Source organism: Pocillopora damicornis, chromosome 3 (assembly GCF_964200805.1).
Source record: "Pocillopora damicornis chromosome 3, jaPocDami1.2, whole genome shotgun sequence".
Lineage (NCBI taxonomy): Eukaryota > Metazoa > Cnidaria > Anthozoa > Scleractinia > Pocilloporidae > Pocillopora > Pocillopora damicornis.
Window position 1 is genome coordinate 29,920,674 of NC_142672.1, and position 23,305 is coordinate 29,943,978.

General features: G+C 36.9%; 2 protein-coding genes and 1 long non-coding RNA gene across 4 annotated transcripts; all 3 read right to left on the reverse strand.

Moving 5' to 3' along the window:
• Positions 1 to 844: 844 nt before the first annotated feature.
• On the reverse strand, positions 845 to 10,741 carry LOC113671038 (uncharacterized). 2 transcript variants are annotated; one of them, XM_089201305.1, is made up of 5 exons: positions 9,557 to 10,741; positions 8,153 to 8,269; positions 7,222 to 7,366; positions 2,776 to 2,858; positions 845 to 1,357 (listed from the first exon to the last, which is right to left on the reverse strand). In XM_089201305.1, the coding sequence occupies exons 1-5, from the start codon at positions 9,855 to 9,857 to the stop codon at positions 939 to 941; spliced, it is 1,065 nt and encodes a 354-aa protein (XP_089057431.1). In that variant the 5' UTR covers positions 9,858 to 10,741; the 3' UTR covers positions 845 to 938. The 2 variants fall into 2 exon arrangements, with proteins under 2 accessions (XP_089057431.1, XP_027043045.2); XM_027187244.2 differs by having other exon boundaries at positions 7,222 to 7,372.
• On the reverse strand, positions 3,595 to 6,797 carry LOC149049267 (uncharacterized). The gene is made up of 2 exons (XR_016185150.1): positions 4,585 to 6,797; positions 3,595 to 4,094 (listed from the first exon to the last, which is right to left on the reverse strand). It is a non-coding gene; the product is annotated as an uncharacterized LOC149049267 (long non-coding RNA).
• A 163-nt stretch (positions 10,742 to 10,904) lies between the features above and the next one.
• LOC149049268 (beta-4C adrenergic receptor-like) lies at positions 10,905 to 14,588 on the reverse strand. Its single transcript, XM_089201306.1, has one exon. It carries the CDS (start codon positions 13,163 to 13,165, stop codon positions 12,119 to 12,121), a length of 1,047 nt encoding a protein of 348 aa, XP_089057432.1. The 5' UTR covers positions 13,166 to 14,588; the 3' UTR covers positions 10,905 to 12,118.
• Positions 14,589 to 23,305: the final 8,717 nt, after the last annotated feature.

Consider the following 23,305-nt stretch of genomic DNA (forward strand, 5'->3'; position numbering starts at 1 on the left):
GGTCGAAAGTGTTAGGTTTGCGTACCGTTTTCACTCTTTGCACTCCTAGTACTCGTACACGCACATTTTAGATGAACGCGCAACACAACAGTGTCAAAAAATAATCGAGCAAAGAACTACGACTTGCAAAGCTTCCAGGACTAATATAAATTTACCGCCCTAAACAGTGAAAAGGCCTTAAACATTTTTCTCGTAGCTCCGTACAAGGTACAACTTCCTGTGACGTTCTAACAAGATTATCCAGTTGTCAAATACGTATTTTAATATACGTATTTTAATTGTTTCATAAAGTCGAAATAAGCTTAATGTCAAGAATAACTAAGCGGATTACCACACTGATGACGAATTTTGTGGTTCATCAAAAAAGTACTTGGTTCAATTACACAGTTCACCGATGGGTTGATGTTGTTTGCCTGCTAGGATTTTATGTCTTCCACTCCAATATCAATGTTATTTTGACGTGCTAAAATAATATTGAATACATTTTCAAGACCTGTTTTAGATGAGGTGCACTTCTTGTGATTGTGCTGCAATCCAGTGAGCCCTTCGGAAAAACATGTCACTGAGAGCAGAGCTTGCAAGACACTATTCAGAAAGCAAGTATTTCCAAGGTTTGAAATTCCCTTTAGATCCATTTGACCGTGAGTAATATTTAGAATTAACGAAGAAAGTGTATTATAACCAAAGGCAGAAGATTCGTATATGTACGGAGCGGAGCGAGATAAGGTAATATTATTTCCCGCGAAAATTACACAAAAAAAGGTAATAGATAACTTCCCATTTGTTTTTTCTGGAAAATTACAACAACAAAAACAAGGTAATAGATAACTTCTCGTTTGTTTTTTTCCCGCGCAAGTAACAAAAATGTTTCCTTCCCTGTCCCCCTCCAACTACACTTCAACCAGTCGGGGGTGGTGAGTGAAAAATTGTTTACGTCATCAAAAGGCTTGGTTCCCTAGTTGAGCCTGGTGTCTAAGCTCCTTCAGAAAGTGATCCCAAAAAAAATTTTTGCTCACGGTAACAGCTTTGATGACGTCATTCAAGGGCATTCCTACGTGCAGCATTTTTGTCATCACAGTCAATAAATCGTACGCAGGGCTCTCTACAGATTCTACGTGCAAATCGGAACTGATTATGTCTGGCCAGAAGCCCTCTCTTGCACAGATCTCTGCTACAGTCCATGAAAACGACCCAGCTCCATGGCCCACGTCAAAAAGAACCCCACGTTGGCGAGCTTTTAAAACATCACTGTAAATTTGTTTGTTTGGGCCAATGATGGTACTTGGCCAGCCATGAAAACAGTGTGTGTGAATATCTCCCGGACGAAGGCTTCCGGGGCATGAAATAATGTCTTTCCCTACACGTTTGAATTAAAATAATAGGAATTAATATATACTGAAACAGTGGATAACACTGAAGAAGCACTCTGTTTAACGGCTCAAACTCGATTACCTTTGTTATTCACCTCCGAACAACTCGGGTGGGATTAGCGCCCAAAAATATTGCAATCGTTGCAGGAATAAATGAGTTAAAATCGTCTTTTTGTGCTGTATTATCCCTCGAGTACATGCCAAAACGGATATTCACGCCGCTCGGTAAATATCTACCATTATGATCTATCAAGTATATTTGCTCGCGCGCGATTGGTCTAAACGCATCACGTGACCGAATATTCCCGACTAGAACCTGGGGGATTTTCGACGATATCACCCTAGTGGTATTCCCCAATTTTCCAACCTTACGTCCACTACGATAAGCCTTTGTTTAAAATTTGATTCAAGATGAGAGAGCGTTTCATGGTTGTTACAGAAGAGGGGGAAACATTTGTTTTTTTAATAACGTCGAACCAGAGGACACAAAAAAGGAAACATCCCATGCAGCAAACAGTAACCTGTTCTTAACCAGTTTTTTACGCGTGCGGCAAAATAATTGAGAGATAATGAACACAATAGCCTCTATTTTGCGCAAAAATATACTCTCAAATTTGTTAATGGACATTATATGATCCTTGAGGCTAACAGTTTTCCTCGCGCTCCGCACTCGAAAAACTACTCGCATCTTAGAACAGGTAATGTTCGCGGACAAATATCTGTGCATATTTTCACGCCAAATAGAGATTAAGGTTTATCTATTCCATTTCGGTGAATAGTTGTTAACGATCAACACAGGTATTTTCGTTTTATTTCTACGGCTAAATCTTAGTCAACTGACCATAAGAAAGTGACCCCTTCAACACAATTATAGGACTGTAACTCTAGCGATTGAAGTGCAATTTTCCTTGCAGCAAAATAAGACAAGAAGACAAAACAGTGTATCAGGTGCAGGGTGTTGCACCAAATTCTAGTGGCTAATGTGTAAGGAAATGCAAAGAAACTGGAACGGAGAAATACTACTATAAAAAAAAAACAAACAAACAAACAAATAAGTTGTATTATTGACTTGATCACGTGAGTCACGCAACTCACAAAGCTAAGGGTAGCCAGTCGTTTCGTACGCACGGACACTTCGTACTTCGTCAATGATTCATCACCAAATTCAGAAACTTCGAACCCAGTTTGTGTCTGTTCGTTAACAGTTGCCGAGTGTTCCCAACGGCATCATTTTTTGCCAAACAAAGATGAGTTTCTTTTCTTTTTTTTTTTGCAATGTTTTGATTAACCTGGAATTATTGGTGTACTTTATGACCTGGGAAGCAAAGGAAACTGGAATTTGTTTGCTGCTTCATGCCAATCATGTTTCATAAAATGTTTGTAAGTATATTGATGTATATCCTACCTTTTCTTTGAGTATCAATAGTGGAAAATGTGTGATGAGCCATGAGAGGAACATGGGTTTCTGATGATACTTTAAGAGCTCTCCTACAAAGACACAAAAATAGCTTTGGCTGAAGGGGCCCACCAGAGCTTATCTGGTATACTGCTTAACTAGGGGCCTTTGTTGAGCAGTAAGAGGCTAGCAAAGAGTAATTATGCTAAAGGCAGGTAATTACAAAACAAACCTACATTTTTTCTCAAGACTTTTGAGAATGAATACCTCTGTTTTCTGACAGCAGTAGCAGAATAAGGGGTAGGTTGCATCAATTAAAGTGTTCTGAAAGTAAGAATTTGGTGATTTCACAAAATTATTTTACATTGGACAGCTAGGTGATAGCTCTACCCTTGCGAAATGGCTTTTGGAATTCCTAGGAATAAAAGTGTGAATTTTCACGGTAAATTCGGACTGGGAATTCCTAGGAATTCCTAGGAATTCCCAACCATAACAACTCTGGTTCTAAAAACCTAGAAATTCCTAGAAATTCCCAGAAATTCCCAGAAATTCCCAAAAATTCCCAGAAATTCCAAGTTTATAGCCAACAGGACTTGGAATTCCTAGGAATTCCAAGGAATTCCTAGGAATTCCAACTCAGAGAACCAATGACTTTCCCTGAAAAGCTGTATATCTAAAAAATTCCTAGGAATCTCTGGGAATTTCTGGGAATTTCTGGGAATTTTTGGGAATTTTTAGGAATGTTTTAGAATTACTGGGAATTTTAAGCAAAAATTTGAGGCTAATGATGTAAAATAAATACTTTAAATTAAAAAAACCCAGCTAAAATTCAAGTATTCAATGAAATTTATTTAGAAGCTTAATTTAAGGCTTACATGTAAACTATTTTTGATTAATTATTAACATAAATGTGTGGTAATATTAGGATGGAATTTGATTTATTTTTCTTTTCTTGAAAACTTCATACGGATTAATCCTCAATTACAGCTATTCATATAAAATAGTTCTAATCAATCATTAAATTTGGTTTGACACAAATTGTGAATAAAATCTGTTGATTCTTTTCCATAAAATACAATATCTTAAGTTATATTTGAAAACCAAGCACTCTTGGGAGTGAAGGGGCTAATTACAGTCAAATAAAATTGATTTTTTGATTAAAATCTTATTGTAACCGTAACAATAAATTAGAATGAAGTTATCCTAAACTGCAAACTTAGCTGCTGTTTATACTGTTTGTATTTTTTTTCCTGGGCTCACAATGAGTTGGCCTTGAATGAGGTTGTCAACAAGAACCTTGACCATTTTGTATCTGGATTCCTTGACATCTGAATTTGAAAAAAAATAATATATTAAAATATGTATGTTTAAAGCTCAGACCAGGCTTTTAAGATGGTTGTGAGGAAAAGGGCATTCATTGGATTCTCAAATTTAGAAATCTCTGTTATATTGAGTGACTTTCATATTGGAGTTAGTACATCTCTCTCATGGATTTTACCAAAAAAGGGCTGAATACATTATTTTGTTTTTACCAAGGAGGGCTTCTTTATGTACTAAGGTTTGTTTAATAACAGTTCCTATTTTGAATCTTGAATGTTCCCAAACGTGACTAGAGGAATCTTGAAACCTTACTGATAGGTTTATTTCATTGTAAAGCATAATAAGCTTAAGAAACTGCGGCATGCAAGTGACCGATTCGATTCTCAGAATTATTCTAGTTTCAGTTGCGCCGAGCGTTATGTAAGCTTAATTCAACCCGCTACATCTATTCTTTTATAAGATTTTGATCACGTAACGAATATCGCAATTTTTACTCACCTCAAACTTTCAAAATCGTAGCTTTACAGACGGCCATTCGACCCTTGTTTGTACCAGTCAATATGTCAACTGTTGTCCCTTCTTTTAACTCCACGGCGCCAACGACTTTCTTTTCTTTTACAACACTCACGCTATTCTCGTTTTCCCATTGAACCACAATAAAAGCTATCTTTAGAAATGTTATATTAAGCAAAACAGTTGAGAAAAGCGATCAACCGATGAAAAGTACATTCAAAGATGAGCGCCAAATGGAGTCTTCTTTGTTTCCGATCACGCGCATGATCACGTGGATCTTTTAGGACTTGTCATTGGCTAGCAGAGAGAATCCGCTGGCTTGCCGATTGCAGTGTTAGGAGAAGTGCCCAACTTTATTCTGACTTCTCCGACCGGTTCTCTGCTTCTAGAAGATGGATAGCTTGGTGATATAAATAAAGATGTGAGCTCACTCTATGTAGAAATAATCGACAAGAATCGATCGTATTACAAATGCTCAATTTGTGGCCGAAAGTTGTCGAAGAAACAAAGACTCGAAAGTCACTTGAGTTGTGTTAATGGCAAAGGTGAGAAATAACACAAGCCAATCACAGTTTTGAATGCGACTACAAATCGTCTTTTGCCCTCATATTTATAAAAGAAGGATACCACATTCGGAAGTATAAGAGATACATAGATGATCCCAGTGTACCAGTACCTAAATCTACAAAGCTAGACCGTAGAAAGCGTTCAGCAACACGTTCCAACACCGCCATCTCGATTCCTCAGTCAGTCGTTTCCACTGAACTTAAAGCAGTATTGACAACAGAGTAGAGTGCGTCTTACAAAGGAGAAACATTTGTACAAGAGACAGAAGTAGCTATATGCGATTACAGAGGTGCGTTGGAACTCTGGTCCACAAATAGTTATGCACTGCACGAAGTATAAAACAATTTTGTTGATAGCTGACAGACAGAGAAGAACAACAAGTAAACTTAAGAGCTGTTATTATTGAAGTGTGACTAGCACTTTTCATTTTTATATAAAGAAGGACTTGTAATTTGCACCAAAAATAAAAAGATGTAATGTTTTTTGGGAGATCCAGTGATTGGGACATTTAAGAAATTAAGTTATGAAAGGAAACTTAGTTGGTATTTCTCACTACTAACAAGTCTTGTTGACAAATATTTTCAGATCAGAGTTTCAAATAAAGTAAATTGAAGATGTCATATAAAAGGTGTTTTTCCTCAAAGGGAACATTGACTACCTCTGTCTTGTCTGCATGCCAAATGTTTGCAAAGTGTGTGGATGATCCACAAGTATTGGAACTCCTACAAAAATGTTTTGTAAGAATAAAAACAGCAAAACAAATTACAGCAATTAGTCATGAAAATAGAGCAAAAAACTGAAAAAAAAGCAGCAACAACAATCATGAAAAAAGAAAGATTAATTAGGTGTTGAATTTGTTTGTCTAAGGCATGAAATTTCTACTAAAAGTATTGTCAACAAAAAGTCTCTGACAGCGTTGGAGGCAACTAAGCTTGACTGTTCCAAGGTTTTCTAACAAAGGCAACCAGTAATGTAGGTTAGGGAAGTAAGATAACAATGTAATTATTGTTAATTTATGTGGAAGTTGGCAATTTCTAGTTAACATAACTGACAGCTGGTTCATGAGAAAATCCATATTAATGTAAAGATTTACTAAAACTTAGTTTGAGTAATAAATTTCATGATCTTTAAGTTATAAACATGTACATGTATGTATATCTCTTGGTAAGTTTTGTATAGCATACCTTTTATTGAGCCAAAGTTTTAAGCCTCTGAAATTACTCTTTTTCTTAAAACCTTCACATTCACGGTATTTCTTAGAATTTATGTGGACCTCAGGGTATTATAATTGCCTCAAATTCAATTCCCAGAAATTCCCAAGAGTTCCACACTTCTTAAATTATAGGTAGTTTGTAAAGCTGAGAATTCCTAGGAATTCCTAGGGATTCCAAGTCCTCACAAAACTGGAGTCTTCCTTTCCCAGAAATTCCCAGTAATTCCAAGCTTTTTAAATCAGAGCTAATTTGCATAGTTGGGAATTTTTGAGAATTCCTAGGAATTCCTAGGAATTCCCAGAAATTCCCAGAAAACTGGGAATTCAGTTTGCAAGGATCATTTGCATAATTGGGAATTTTTGAGAATTCCTAGGAATTCCCAGAAAACTGGGAATTCAGTTCGCAAGGGTAACACGCATATTCAGAGATGTAACGTTCCCTTAAGTAGCCATTGTCATCATAGTTTGCATAAGGTCCCTCTTAGCAACTAGGAGAAGTGCACTAGCTTTCCCTGCATGAAAGTTGTAAGTTCATGATCACATGTTACACCTCAAGTTTATCAGATTACCCTAACAGTTGTATGGTACTAATTTACACTCTTTGGTGGGCTAAGCTACATGAAGGCAGTCAGTGAGAGCTTAAATTATCTTGAACAACAAAACAACACAAAGTATGACCCAGGCAAAGGGTCTTACCAGAATTCTCAGCTAAAATTTTATAACTCAAATCAGGTCATGATGTGTTAGTAATTATGGATCTCTGTATACAAATGAAAAGTCAATTTGGAAATGAGCTCAATTGTAAGGTCTCATTTCTAACTAAAAAATAGAAAAAAACATACCTGAAAGCTTCCTCTTCATTAGCTCCATCATTTGCAGCACTTGCTGAAAGACGAACTTTTACACCAACAATCATATCTTTGTTTTTGCTCACACATTCTGCACACAATTCTGCATCCACTTGATTTAATGAATCACACTCACCCCCTTTTGCTAAGACAAAAATAACATATTATAAATAGAAGATAAATAGTGACATCTAGAAATGTTATATTTAAAATTTTAACTCACACTCACCCCCTTTTGCAAAGACAAAAAATAACAGATATAAAAGGTAAATAGTGAGATTCAGAAATTGTGTTTTTAAAATTTTAACTCAATTGCAAACATTATGGCACAAAGCTTAATTAAACTTTACAGAAAAGGTGTTATAATAATATGGTTTGGTTTGAAGGGTTTTGACTGTGACTAAATTGACTACGACTACCACTTGAACATCTTCACCTGAAATTGTGCTTGCTGAGAAATGCATAATTTGGAGCAGTGTTACTATTTTATATGCTAATTCAGCATACTTTTCAATAACATGTGAAATTATGACTATGAAGTCAAAAGAAAAACTTTGAAATTTTTTGTTCCTGCTGCCAATTTAAAATAATTGAATGAAGGAAATTGGACTGAAAACTGTTCAGTTACAACTCCAGATCAAAACCTTTGGAGCCGGCAGTAAACCTTTGTATTATAAGTTTTTGCAAGGTTGGTAACACAATTAATACTAGCCTTAACTCCAAATCCACACAAGTTTGTAGTAACCAATTACTTAAAAATTAAATTGTAAATCTCACTGTTACCTTAATCCTAAAACTTTATAGCCACTTGTATACAAACCCTCTTAAAAATTCATGAGACCTTAGTATGTATTGATAGCCCTAAACAAAGCTTCTTTTGTATATAAAGATCTGACAAAGTTTTAATTAATAACGTGTTTCATACCTTGACCAGTACATCCTGCAGATGCCAAACCATGAGCTGCTATATGGAGCAGAGCCAAAACTGTGGTCTGGGACTTTTCTGCAATGAATTTTCGAAGGCCAGGAAAGGTTGAGGCTCCTGTGAAAAAAAGAGGTTTCAATGTTGCATAGGTAAGCTTGACCCTACAAGTGACAAAAGTATTTTTGAGGCTTAGAAAAAAAGTCCAAAGCAGTTTAAGAAGATCCCATGGCTTTTTTATTGTGTAATTTTTGCAAGTAAATATGAGTGGCCAGTCTTATGCATATTAACAGACATCAGAAGCACCATTTTTGCTTATCTTTTCATTTGTTCTATTTGTGGGAACTCAAGGCCTAAAATATATTGTTTAAAAACTGTTTTTTTTTTCAATTCTGTTCAGTTAGGGCCTAATGCCATTAATTTCCTTCATTTTAACTTGTTGACTAACAGATAATAGTGAGTGGTATTCACATAGAAAAACTTACAATATCACATACAATATCCAGCACTGAGAGCATGATGACTTCTTTTTTTTTTGGTTTTATTTTTCAAAATGACAATAATCACATACATATGATAAGGGTACAGACAGGTGACGAGTTACGGCTTGGTCAATATTAAGATATATATTAACCACATTGAAGGTAACTGGACAACTACTTCATGTTAACCCATAATGACCCTCAAGAGTCAGACTAGAATCTAATTTCTCCTTAAATTATCACCCCTGAATCACTCATTACAAGGTCATGAGAATAAAGGAAATGGCCGCCACCTAAATAAACTCTTGATTGTTAAACAAATGCTCCTTGTCAGCACCTTATATAATATGCATACTAATGTTAGGGTGCAAGTGGTTGATAGATATAAAAGCAGATAAAAATTATTGCTAAAAAAATGATTTTGCTGCAGGGTTTTACTATAGGTAGGGGCAGCTGCCTGAGGTTGAACAATCTTGTTTTTAGCACTCGCAAATTCTGGCATTTTGACTGAAAATTTCTACTGGTAAATGAATTCAAAATGCACATAATACTTTAAAAAAAAAAGTTGTGTATGATCAGATTCACAAAACCTGAAATGCTTTACATCAGAACACTAGTATGCATATTCTCCATACATTTCTTTAAACATCTCCAAAGGTACTGACTAGGAGAATTTGTTTAACAATCAACAGCTTCTTTACTCGATGATCATTTCCTTTATTCTTGTGACCTTAATGTTCATTCAGGGGTGAAATTGTCTGAAGAAATTAGATGCCAATCACTCTTATGGATAAAAGGATTGACAAAAATTTGTAAACTTTCATTATCATTCATTTTATTTATGATAGCTGAACTTCTCTTGTGGGGTAGAGTGGGAAATTCTGAACAGTCAATCAACATAAACAACAAAACTTTGTGGATGTACCTGCACTCCCAGCATCAACAACAGTTGTAACACCCCTGGCCAAGCATGTCTCGTCCACATTAACACCCAAGGGCGTGGCATACTGATAAACATGCACATGGCTGTCAATCAACCCAGGTGTTACGATATAGCCTGATGCGTCAAACTCCTCCAGCCCTGTTCCTTCAAGACCTCTAGCGACTGCGCAAATTCTTCCGCTTCTGACTCCAACATCTGCTATAAAGTCCCGCTCATTAGCTGGATCTATAACTCTACCATGACGAATAATCAAATCGAAGTGAGTACTTTCTGCCTCCGCCATTTGCTGGGTCGCATAGTAAGATTATTCTTAACCACGAATTGAGAGGTCCAGCTACCGGTCTTGATCTTCGCGCAGAGATCTCTGGGATCGCGAGGGATACTCAATGCAACTTGCTGAAATAATGTACTGTATTTTCGACGCCCAAAGAACGATTTTAGAGAGAGATCGTCAATTTTTCGTCTTTGTTTGTTTGTTTTTCAGAAATAGAATTAGGCAATGTTGATAAGATGGAATTGTGAGTTTTTTTTTTGAATAACCATGAAAACTTTTATTAAAATATACCGATGAACTTCTCTTGTCGGGTTGTTCGCCTAATGACACTCTCAAAAGAAGTGGCGAGGTTTGAAATTGGATCAAATGTTAATTTTCGATCTTCCTTACGGAATAATTTCTTGCTAGAGCTTCTCAAAGCCTCAAAACTTTGTAGTGCCCTTGTGTCCTTGTTTTATTTTTTTTTCTCTCTGAAATTATCACGACACTTCAGTTCTCTGCGCCGAAATAAAAGGACTTCTGACTCTGAGCCCTTCGTTCTTCGTTGATATGCTCAAAATTGTCTTTGGAGGTTACTTCTTCAGCTTAATGAGTTTTTAGCTCATTTATTGTATTTATGTCTCTGCGGCTAGATTTTGCGCATGAAGCAGGAACTTGCTCTCTCGTGCAGTGTCACGCACATTTGTCACGCAACGATCTGGTTTGAGGAAAAGACAAATGATTAACGGGGGTGGGTTTCTACAGAAACTGTGCTGCTGTCTCGGTGAGAGAGTATAACAAGATAATTTGGTTTTATCGACTGAGTTGATAATGTAAATGGGCTACCGTAAAAAGTTTCAAAGCTGACGTTTCAAGAGTTAGCCCTTCGTCAAAGCGAATAAAAGAACAGTTGTGCTGTGATTTTGCGTGGTGTGCACTGCTCGCCTCCTCTTCTCGTTCGCTATGCCTATTGTCGGGAATACTGAAAAATCCATTCGAAAAGAATACGAGAACAATGAGACAAATTGGAATCTATTTGATTGACATGAAGAACGGATAAATAAAGTGAAGAAAATTAATTGATCATGTGGCCTGATCATCCGGTTGAGAGTAGTCCTAAACACGACTTTTTTCGTTGACAATGACCGGCGTTTCAACAACCTGAGCTGAAGTAGTCAACAGAGTAAAGTTTGGTAACTAGAATCGACAAAATTCCTTCCCAGGACTACGCTCAACCGAACAATCGGACTCCATGGTCGTGTATTACCCCTATGCTCATGAAAAGGGAATATTAAACTATACGCTCCTGTTAATAGCAAATGTACTATCCTAGTCGTGTTTTTTTTAAATTTCTTTTTCTAAAATTAAAGATAATGCTTTTATTAGCAGCGTATTTATGTACACACGTAAAGTTTTCATTAGCACTTATCCAACAATTATAGCGGAAAAAAAAACACTTTTACTTAACTGCATGGATAAAAGATAAAGTTTTGTATATTTTTCAGTTTCAGAATTTCCGGCTTTATGTTTCCATGCAATACCTGAAAATTTCTTGAATTGTTTGCCTTATCAGTAAACAATAGGTCTGGCAATATGCCTGACACCTGTATTTTTTTTAATCAAATTGTTCGTCAGATTTCAGGTTAGAAGAAGAACAGGATATTCCTAATTCCAACCATTCAAAATGTTTCAAGGTTTTTTTGCAATAAAAATCTACCCAGGGGAAATTCTAGTCACTCTCTTCGATATCTCTTCGATCACCGCTTCGATATTATAATGAAAAGTTTTCTTCTGGTTGGAAAAGAGTTCCTAAAGGTTTCAGCTTAGTAACGAACATATGCATACATATCCGTACTGTTACGTGGGCAAATTACGTTGAATAATTTTTGTTTACAATAGTTACAAAAGTCCCTTTCTTAAATCTACAAAATAGAACTAAAAAGTCTTTCTTTTAAAGGTAACTGTAGATTTTCAAAGGCCAAAGTATGCGAGGTCAAAGAACATTTTCTCAATAACCAATAGGAATGCACGCTTTTGCAGTCAATCAGCTGCTTATTGGCATCGTGCCGTTTATTTGGTCGTGCGTGCTTGCTGACCTCTAAAACAAATCTTTAAAATAATTAATTCTTCGGATTTGACGTCTTTTTAGCTTTACAGCGATGTATACTTTTCAAGGGTTTTATATTAGAGGCGACTCAGGCATGAACGTTTTACGCTGAAGGTCAACGGCGATAATCTTGATCTTAGGCAATTGATATCTTAATAGATACGCAGACACCTCGAACATTGCCTTAAACATTAGCTTCGCCCGGCAATTCATCTTTTTCAGTAGCCGTGGTGGTGTCATTTGGTGCAGTCCGATACATTTTGGGGCAACACAGCAGTTTGCGGAATTCCTTTCGGAAATCGTTATTGTTGAAAGTGTAAATAAAGGGATTTATCGTCGAACTCAGAAAGCGGAAAAAGGTAACAAGCAATTCCACAATTCGCGGACATGTTTCTGGGGAGAAGCGTTTCCAAAGCCCAAGTGCCCAGAATGGAATCCAGCAACACAAAAACGCGGTGCCTACGTGGAGTAGCACTCGACTAATGTTTATTTCTTTCACCGTGCTTCCCCTTGCAGTGCTGTTGTTACCATTTGTCGAGTTCTGCAGCGATTGAACCACAATCTGCTCATGCTGACTGGTTTTGAAAAAGATCTTGAAATAGCTGAATATACCGATACACAACGGTATAAAAAAAAGCACTCCGACCATGATGGTGTACTGAACGATTTGACTTGCAGCAGTTGGGTATGTAAAGGCACACACTGCGTAGCCAGGGATAAATCCAATGTTTAGCCAACCGGTGAGTCGCCCAATTAACAGGTAAAGGGCCAGAGATATCCACAGGCAACACACCCAGATCTTAGATCGGCAAGGAGAAAATATCTTGTTGTAACTGTTACCTTTAACAATTCGCATATAGCGGTTGAATGCTGTTAAACCCATGGTTGCCGGGGTCACGTAGGTAGCGAACGGGCCAATGAATCCTTGAAGCTGGCATAAGGCGAAGCCGAAATCAAATCTTCCAATGATCAGTGTAGCTGATGCCAAAGGCATTTCAATCATTGCGACTGACAGATCACTGACAGCCAGAGCAATGATGTACACATTGGTGGTTGATCGCAGATCACGGTTTCTATACACTGCCAAACAAACGAGACTGTTTCCAATGATACTTAAGATGTTCAAGGCAAGGCAAACGCTCGATTCAGTTATAACAGCTGCCAAGCTTCGGTGCGGTAACTCCAGGTTAGACATCTTGTCTAGAAGAAAAGGCAGATGAAAAAAAGCCATTTTAACTCATTCAAGTCCTTGTTCGATTTTTTTTATTTTATAAAATTATACGTATCCATCTTGCAATATTTAAAAACCTTCTGTTTGCGAAACACCGGCAAACTTTGTCGTTTGTGTGGAAATTGTATGTATGCTGTTTATTTGGAATGACAAATTTATCCGCACCGTCAAACGAAAATTGAAGAATTCCCGAAAACAATATGAGCACCATAGACAGTTCATTAGGCTTGGATAGGGCTTTGCTTGCAGATGTTGTGTCAGGAACTACCATCAACCGCTTAAATTAAGTCTTCATTTGAAGCAAGGCAAATTAAAGGGATGGTTGTTGCATTGTGAAAGAAATTGATTTTGTTGTGGTTCACTGATGGAGATGATTTGAGATCTAGCCACCCACAAGTCAGACATAACTTATCCCATTTGAAGATGTAAAAAAAGATCACCTATGCGGAAATTTTGATTCCTAGGCTGCGCTGAGAACATCCGAACCATTTGAGTGTTGGACATTTGGTTGGAGAAAATATGGGGACTCGAAGCTGTATGAGTTTTAATGTAGTGGAGAATGGAGCGGTGCTTTATTAGATCACATGGTAACGGTGATGTATGACGAGATTAACTGAACACAATTCATCAATTCATCACTAAACAAGTCTGTCTCTGAAATTCAATTATGGGCTTCAGCGAATAAGCTCCCATTAAATGAAGACAAGACTAAAGTACTTACGATCACTGGCAAAAGACGCGTGGCCAACATAAATAGAAGTGACATAGATGTAATCGTAAATGGAAAACAGCTCAGTAATGTGGATTGTGCTACCTTATTAGGCGTAGAAATTGACAGCAAATTGTCATTTAATGAACATGTTGAGAAAGTATGTAAAAAGTTGGCCTCTAGAATCGCAATATTGCGTAAGATCCGAGCGTGTCTACCTCTTAAACAGCGACTTCAGTTTTATAATAGCATTATTCGCCCTGTTATGTCTTACGCTAACGTTGTATGGGCAAATTGCGATAAAGAGTCGGTTCATAGGGTCTAAAGATTGCAAAAACGTGCGGCACGCGTTATTTGTTATGCCGATCGCATGACACCATCAGTTGCTTTGTTTAACAAGCAAGGTTGGATCCCGTTTTATGAGCAACATAAGATTGATAAATGCACAATAATGTATAAGCGAATTAATGGGACTTTGCCGAATTATCTAAATGAACACTTAATTTTAAATAATAAGCGGCACTCCCGCAACACTAGATATTCAAGCATTAATGCTGTTTGTCCTAAATATAAAAGAGAAACAGAAGGAGGACGCTCTTTCGCTGTTTCGGCAACAAGACTGTGGAACAGTACACCAATTGAAATTAGGAAACTAAATTCTGTAGCATGTTTTAAAAAGAACATGTTTGCCAAGATTTTTAAGGAACAACAATTTTTGCATCATTTCATAATTTAATAATTTATTTTTATCTTATAATCGAATCCTGTCATATTTTATATTTTAACTGTATATATATATATTTTAGCTTACAGTATTTTAGATTGTAAATAGTTGTGAGGGCCACAAGTTTATTAGCCTTTGGCTATTAAGTGCCACCCTCTTTAAATAAAGGCTTTACTTACTTACAATAGAGGCTTTAGTTGATTCCAATGGGAACAACGGTGTTGATTTGAGAGATGTTTTTTCTACTTAAATTTGTGACTTTCAAAGTTGTCTACGTCCTGATTGTTCAACTGCTGATGACAGTTTAGATAGGTAAGGTCATTCTTTGGAATCTCAAGGACAAGTCAGAGGTAAATATTAAAATTACATTGTTTCTGGAGCATAACACTTACCCTTTCATTTCGGTTTAATTTAAAAATTGCGACTTTTGTGACTTTCAACTAAGATGAAATTCTCTCGATCTAACTTCATCTGACTGTAAGACTTGAAGGATTGGAATGTCTAAGTTTAATTCAACTGAACGTATTCAGTCACTGACTTGTCATCTTGCGATTTAAGTCAGTATTTAATTTCCTGAGCTAGCTTGAATGAATTTTCTTTGACTTACCGTTTCAACTTGATTACTAGGTAAACCAAAGGATACACTTTCACGCAAAGGAACAGGAATTTCTATCTAGTCACAAAGGCGGCTATAATTCAACCACTCACTATCTGTCTGTATCAGCATTAGTGAGAAATTAGATCAATTCCAGGTGAAACTCCATCAAACAAAACTACTTCTATGGCTATTTATAGTTTTTGGTACATGTGCAGTTGCTTGAATTGATCGCTTTTGTTTCGCACCAAATAAGAACTCAGAGCGTTAAGTTCTAAATTTACCTTAATTCGAGGTCTATACATTTGCTCTATGTCTCTTTTTTTAAGTGAACGCCTATCATGATTAAGGATAAGAAGCTGAGCGCGAAAAACGTATTCGAACTAAACTAGGTGTGATTGATTTGAAAAGTGAAAATGAGGTTACTTTCGGTTCAATCATAGATTGAACCAAGCTTAAGTACAAGCCGGGTAAATGATATAGATAACTTTCTCGCTCAGGCTTTAAAAAAAAGAGAAATATCGTTACTTTAGGTTCCGTCGTAGATTGAGTCAATCATTTATAAATATGCCAAGCTTAAGTACAAGCCGGGTAGCTGAGCGCGAGAAACGTATTCGAACTAAATTAGGCGTGATTGATTTGAAATGTGAAAATGAGGTTACTTTCGGTTCTATCGTAGATTGAACCAAGCTTAAGTACAAGCCGGGTAAATGATATAGATAACTTTCGCGCTCAGGCTTTAAAAAAATGAGAAATATCGTGTTCCAAAACTTGTGCAACATGCTCAGTTCATGCACTGGCAGAAGGTTGTTCAGAACCGGTATGAAAGTGGAAAATTCTCTGATCGGAGTGGTGATTCACGCAATGGTTTTAATCAGTTTTTCTTGGTAATTCCACGCGGCTATTAAAGTACGATTAGATTCTTTAGTATAGAAGGGAAAAAGCATTCAGAAAACGATGAATTAAATGCCAGGCATACATTCGAAACAATATATTCTCTTTTACAAAATTAAACAATTGGTTACGAAATAAACTGAAAGTTCAATATTCTGCACAAGCTGGAGTGATTTTTTTTTTCCATCAGGGGAGGAAATGAGAGAAAATCCGGATATTGGCTCAGAACAAGATAGCTTGATTAATCGTGAAGATTCTTTCATAAGTCAGAATATTTGTCTTCGTCGGATATGACAATAGGATTAACAGGAAACCACTTCACCCTTCTAGGTTGTGTAATGAATACAGAACTGATGATTATAAAACAAGGCCAGTTGAGTTGATTGGGGCCATTTTGCAGCTGTGGAAGGGCGAGCTCGATTAAGAGAAGGAATATGAACCTTCTTTGGAAAAGATAGATAAGAAAGTTGGATCAATTCAAATACTAATTGTTTAACTCACATCTTCTCGGACAGCGATTTTCATAAGTCATCTTGGTAGTATTAATGGGAGTTGTCTCTCTTTATCTTGAAACGGTATACCTTGAATTGTTTAAAATCAAGATGGCGATAATAAACAAGAGAAAACCAGGGCTACCCACAGGGTATCTCCGATGTGTGAAATTGATGTGAATTTTTCTACTTCCGTTAATTTGTTTTGTCGAAATGTTCGCCTGTAGCTCGTATACAACCTTTTTTTCGTTTCGGTCTCAATTTTTCATCCTACTTTGAAGCCCTAGCTGTCTCGCCTATTTCGAATTTTTGGCTAAAGGCCTAAAATTGATCGCCGTCTATATAGTGAATTCCATGTCTGGCTGTGAAAGCTTTGGATAAAGAGTGTAACGACTAATTTGCTCAAAGGGAATCAACACAGTACTTACATTCTCAGCGAAGAATTTCGACTTTATCCAAAGACACCGTTTTTGTCACAGTACCCTGTGGACATAGAAGTCAGCGGGAAAGTTTTACCAACTTTTTCAAATGCCGGGAACTGTTAAGCTGACTCGACAGTTTTCCAACATACCAACCAAGATCAAGCAACTGATCATTACAGCTTAGAGTCCGATTGATTAAAAACCGAATTTGTATACGGAAAGAATCCGGAATCTGTGACATTAATTTACAACCGATCTGACCAACGGTATTTCTTGTTTGCAAAAATCCGCGGTTCATGAATTGTTTTGAGGCTAAACCTTCTGATTCGCGAATGTATTCACATCCATTTGAGTTCGAGATTCTCAATAAAGAAAAAAATATAGAATAAAATAAAAAACAGACAAACAAACAAACAAAAAAATCGGCTGAGGCGATTCATTGCCTGACTTACTAGACATTGGAGGTGACAACAATAGCAGAAACAGGTCGTCAAATTGAACACCTTGCCGACGAAACGAGATGACGAATCACCTAGAGACCTTAATTTATACCAGCATTTACTTATCTACCTTTAGAGATCGGGTGATGCACGTGTATGAACTTAATTTGCTCTTACTGGCTGTGCAGTAAAGGTTTCACAATGTTTGCCAGAATTATGGCATCATGCATCTTTGCCGTTCCTTGAGCGTGAGTTGTTTCCGTCAATAAGAAGTGAAATTCTCTACGCACAGCGCACAACTGTATTCGGCTCCTCACAAACGGTCACTTTCAAAGGATACGAAAACAAACGCACCTTGAAACACAGCTGAAAATTGTCTGACTGATTGATATATTTCAATTTGGTTTACCTTCTCATAATTTCGTTCTGTTAAATAATTTGATGTCGGACTTCACTAAACTGAAGCTGCTACATTCATTAACATGTATTCAAAATGCCTCTGTCAGAAAGAGTGGAGGACGTGTTATGAGTTGTTTTCGAAAGGCACGTTTTTATTTTCTTCTCAGCCATACTGCTATCAAACCACTTTAAACACTAAAAAATGTCTAATACATAAATCAAAATTACAAACCGCTTCCTTGCTTACCAGAAAAATTAGCGTCAAAATTAAGATGTCACATTTTCACTTATCAACGTAAACAAAACATTGCTTTGCATAGATTATTCTCAGAACTACTTAACTCCTTCATTCTTTATCAGTCTGTCTCAATTCTTAACGTAAGTATTGATTCTCCAAACTCCTTAATTGATTTATGTCTCGGTGATCGAGCGAATGAACCAATTGTTTGATGACATTTTCAACCAAGTACTTTCAATGGTTTGTAAAGAGAAGTTGCCTCTTGAATAGCAGCCTATAATTTATGAGCGTGTTAAATGAGGATGCAGCACTCGTTCGCGCAACTGAATCTATTACACAAATGTACTATGGTATAACAGCACAGAGCTCATATTTAAAAAGAAGAGATCCTCAAGTTTTATTAAAATTATTTTCATTTAACTAAAACTGTCATGCTAGACCTAATGATTTTTTTTGCCGCGCCATAAAATATCAAGACCGTAATATTAGATAAATGACATGGAATGAAATAAACTTATAGAGTTCACCTTACTTTTCCTCCTCTCTTATAATTCCCATTATTAAGCAAAGTGAATGTGTTTATTGAAGTTGCGCAATCTATGAACTTGTGAGATTTTTGCCGTGTTAAAATAAAAACTCATAAGCACGTAAATCTGGTTTCTTTAGGTCCCTAAAACTATGTTACAGAACTGCCACTAGCATTCCGTTATTTTGCGAACCACCGTGCAACTCCATCTACTGCGCAAATAAAAAAATTTTTCTAATGTAAGCGCTTTGTTTGCCTTTTACGACTTTCGGTACTCACTGAATTATATCTGCAAGTAAAACTGTCAAGTGATCAAAATTGAATACGGCAACGAATTCAACAGCGACAGAATGGTTGCAGGGTAGAATTAAATAAATTGGTAATCATGGCAACCAATCTATATTGGAAGAGAGGTTTTACTTTTAATTTTACAGGGTATGTTATCACCTGCTCCGACTATGTTTGGTAAACAAATGGCTGCCCTTATTTTATTTGTATTGACACAGTTATTAACAGGCTGGTTTAAAAATTCGCTTGTTTGCGTGATGTCAATAGAAGCCAAGCAAATCATCTCACTGCGTTTGATCCATTCTAACTGACTTATGGGCTTTTACCGATGAATGAAGCCTTCTGGCGTCTTTTCCGCATAGATCCTTAGGTAACCTACATAGGTCTCGTGATCTACTATCTCCCCGACTGTACGATAACAAATCTGATAAAAGGAGCGGCAATTAATTCTTTCGTTCTCAACTTAGACATTCGGTGTTTTCCAACTAAGCATTCTCCATCAAGTCCTCAACATATTTGAAAGGACTTCGAGAGGGCGGTTACAACTATCAATCATTACAGAATCAAACCTAAGGAGGGAGCTTACCTGTTAAGGATAAACATATATTTGGGAAATTTTAACATACCTGATTATTTACCTCTCCTTATGCTGTGGACGAGTATCAGTCAAAAATAACGTTCACTGTCGATATCCGTTACTTAAATAGGACTGTTGGCGAGTGTTGCAGCTTTTAAAATTACTTTTGGTTTATATCATATCCGCTGTTACGCCAAAGAAAGTATCTTTTCTTTGCACTCCAACCTAACCATATGGCCGCTGCGGCAGTAGTTAGACAATGATATAATCACTACAGGAAGCCGGCTCATATCGATTTATTTAACCATCTTTTTATCTGTACTGCAATTTATCATCACTCTTTTGTAAGACATCTTGCAATTGTTGCATCTAGTTAATGAACGCCTCAGTCTGTTTCTAACCCTTGTGTCCTTTTTTAACTCGATCTTTTAACTTTTTCAACTTGTTTCTAAAGTCCTCAGGAATTAGAATTGAACGCAATTGATCTGAAGTAAGTAATAATCCGCTCATTGTTTCATTTTACCTAAGCAGAGGAGTTTTAATGAATTAGGTGTAGTTTAGAGACTAGTCGGCTTAAATTAGATTTTAGCGGCAGCGCTCTGAGAAGAAAACTTTCTGTAGTTGGACGAATGTAACCAAGAAAATCTTAACTGGACTTGAACGTTTTGGGCGCTGAAAAAGAAAATGGTATTGGAAGAAAAAAGCATCATGGGCAATGATAAAGCTGAATGTGTCAGGAAAAGAACTTAAGGATGGCAATCTTTAATAAATTGGACGACCTTAAATTTAAAAACACTTCTCCAATAATTTACGAAATTATAGGAGAAAGTTCCTTTAATGTTGGTTCTAATTTTTTAAAGTTCCTGTTATTACTAGTGATGCAGACGTAAACATCTTAAGAAATTCTGGTCGCAGAAGCTCTTTCGAGTATGGAAGCGATCATTTCTTAATCCGCAGTTTACATATATAATTTTCATATATTAACAGTTATTTATTCATCACTTCACGGGTTTAACAACCAGCTCCCGGTTAACTTGTTAGCTCAGTTGGTAGAGCACTGCACCGCTATCGCAGAGGTCATGGATTAGAATCCCGTAAAAGCTTGATTTTTTATCAGGCCTTATTTTTACTACTGCTTTGAAAGGTGGCGTTCATTACCGCGAAGATCGCTTTCATACTAATTTCTTAATCTGCATTTCATGTATTCACATGCGGTTATTTAAAAGCTCTTTTGTTCATTGAAAAGTTACAGGAAGGTTCGCCCTTTCTTTGAAATTGGAAAGAATCCTTTTATTTCAGCCTTCACAGAGCATGAGAAATATCCTCGAACGACGACCAAGAAAGTGAGTAAATTAAGTAAAACAAATGTGAAATGAGAAAAGGAAATCAAACTATACATATACCTTAGTCTGCCGATGAGTTGCTATAGGTTTCTTTGAAACTTCTTAACACGGAGAAGAAAGGATTTTTCTGCTTTTCAAAGAGTAAAACAATTATTCTTTCCCACACATCAGTAAAAATTAATTAAACTGAATCGTGTCGAAAGTACAGTGAAGTTTCTCATATCAATTAACATCACATATTGGAAGTCACGAGAGCATAATCTTATTTACCACAAAATAATTTTGAAATGAGTTGGAGTTGTCAAATATGAAAAGTGCGTTCGGAAATAGATCCAAGTAATGCATTTCACACACCGTAGTTTGATCAACGCGGACTACACCGGGAGATTGGTGTTATATTTGCTGGCAAGGGAAAAATACAATCATTTGACCATGATATTCGTAATGGTTCATCCAACGAACGTCTGTCGCTGGGAAAGTCAAGTTTCTCTTTGAGAATTATGGTAAAAGTGTAGTTGATTGATGCGCACAGATTAAAGCAGAGGGTAAAACACAAATTAAGCCGTGGAATAGTAACTATGATTAATATTTCTGCTATCGTTTCACCTGTTCATGTTGAGCTCGGTAGGTCGATGATTGGTAAGCTTAGCCTCTATGAACATAACTTGACATGTTTTTTTTTTTTTAAAGATGGATATCCATTTCTTTCCACGAGTGTGGGAAGAATAATTAGTTTGACCAGGATGATCCTTTAAATGCATTGTAATTGTACTAGCATTAATTAAGCATCCCCTCTGACTTCCCATTCCACGAAATCGTTGTCAACAACCACAGCGGCCTCCATTGACTCAGTTCTTGTTCTTTCACGGCGAAAACAGAGCATTTGCGAAATTCCCTCCGGAACTCGCCATTTGTGAAGTTGTAAATAATGGGATTTATTGAAGAACTCAAACACAAGAAAAAAGTAGCAAGCAGTGCTGCAATAATTAGGCGGGCTCTTAGGAGAAACGGCTCTAAAGGACGAGTTCCCACATTGGTATCCAGCAACACAAAATGAATGCTGCTATATAAACCAGACTGTTTTCAATGATGCTTGTTATGTTCAATGCACTGAATACACTCACTTCAACTACAACAACAGCTCAGCCTCTGTTCGGCAACTATAGGATTGCCATCTTGTCTGCTGGAAATCACCAAATGAAGAAATAAGTGTTCGAATATGTATACAAAGAAATGAATAAGTGGATAAATAAATTGATGAACAAAGAAATAAATACGTGAAAACTACGAACTGGCTGTTTTTGCATTAAATTGCTAAAGAATAACCGCGTTTCATTCTCCAGACATTCTACGGGTGTTTGCGTTCTTCGAAATTGTTCCTGATACATGATGGGTAGCACTGCCTTTTTTGAGGCTCCATGATTCCTTTGACTTCGAATGCTGGGTCCTGAAACTTTCTCTCTTTCTCCTTCTCGGCCCTAATGATATTTTGGTATGTAGCTGGGACAGCTATGTTGCCAAGTGTTCCCAAAATTGTGTCTTTATTAGCTAAGGTAACATCAGGTCGATTATTTCTCAAATCCTTTTCTGCGAATAGTTTGGTGTCCTTGATTATTTTCTGATTATTTTCTTATTATCTGCGACTTTTGTATCACCTGTCAGTGATGTCTTTCTCGTGTTTTCTGTACATTTCCCTGTGTGCTCGCAAGGCCACCTGCTATGTTCTCTCTAAGCAAGCACCTGGCGGGTATGGTAGCCAATAATATGCCGTACTGTTACAATGGTGGCTACACAATCTACACAGTGGTGTCTCTGAGGTCAGATTGAGTTTCTTCCCTAACGTTTTTTCTTGAGCGGCTAGTGCTTATATCTCTCTTGCATTTTGGGGCTAAGAGTCCGGATTTGCACCATCGTATTCCTTATTTAGTTCTCCCGGGAAGCGTATACAGCACAACAGTTTTTGTAGAAACCCACCCCCTTTATTCATTGGTCTTTTCCTGAACCCGGATCGTTGCGTGACAAATCTGCGTGACATTGCAGCGAGAGAGCAAGTTCCTGCTTTATGCGCAAAATTTAGCCACAGAGACATAAATGCATTTTTTTTACTTTAAACGTTAGTAACACATTGACATTTGAGGTTAACTCGAAGAAAAAAAAATACACGTACACTACAATATCTTATCGATATATATGTTATTCGCCAGCCGAGAGGTCCGTATTGGGAAAAACTGTGCCCGAAGTCTTGAGCAACGCCCAAGGCCGTAGTTCAAGGGCAGTACTCAAGACAGAGGGCACAGTTTTCCCCAGTACGGACCAACTTAGGCTGGTGAATAACATTTTAGTTTTTTTCTTTAACTTAACGAGATTCTTTCCAAAAAAAACCCGAATGATTTAGGGCTGTAATTATGGCAAGATCTTCCCTAAATTGAACAGTTTTTGAGAGAGTAAATGGTAGTTATAAAAGAGGTAATACAAATTAAAGAGAGAGGCTTCA

What these genes read in the sequence shown, in the direction of transcription:
- LOC113671038 (XM_027187244.2), bottom strand. Translation starts at nt 9,857, where the DNA reads ATGGCGGAGGCAGAAAGTACTCACTTCGATTTGATTATTCGTCATGGT. An exon ending in TGTTGATGCTGGGAGTGCAG is followed by an intron (nt 8,270 to 9,556) that starts GTACATCCACAA and finishes TTTTTTTCACAG; the next exon opens with GAGCCTCAACCTTTCCTGGC. An exon ending in TATTGATACTCAAAGAAAAG is followed by an intron (nt 1,358 to 2,775) that starts GTAGGATATACA and finishes TCAAACGTGTAG; the next exon opens with GGAAAGACATTATTTCATGC.
- LOC149049268 (XM_089201306.1), bottom strand. Translation starts at nt 13,165, where the DNA reads ATGGCTTTTTTTCATCTGCCTTTTCTTCTAGACAAGATGTCTAACCTG.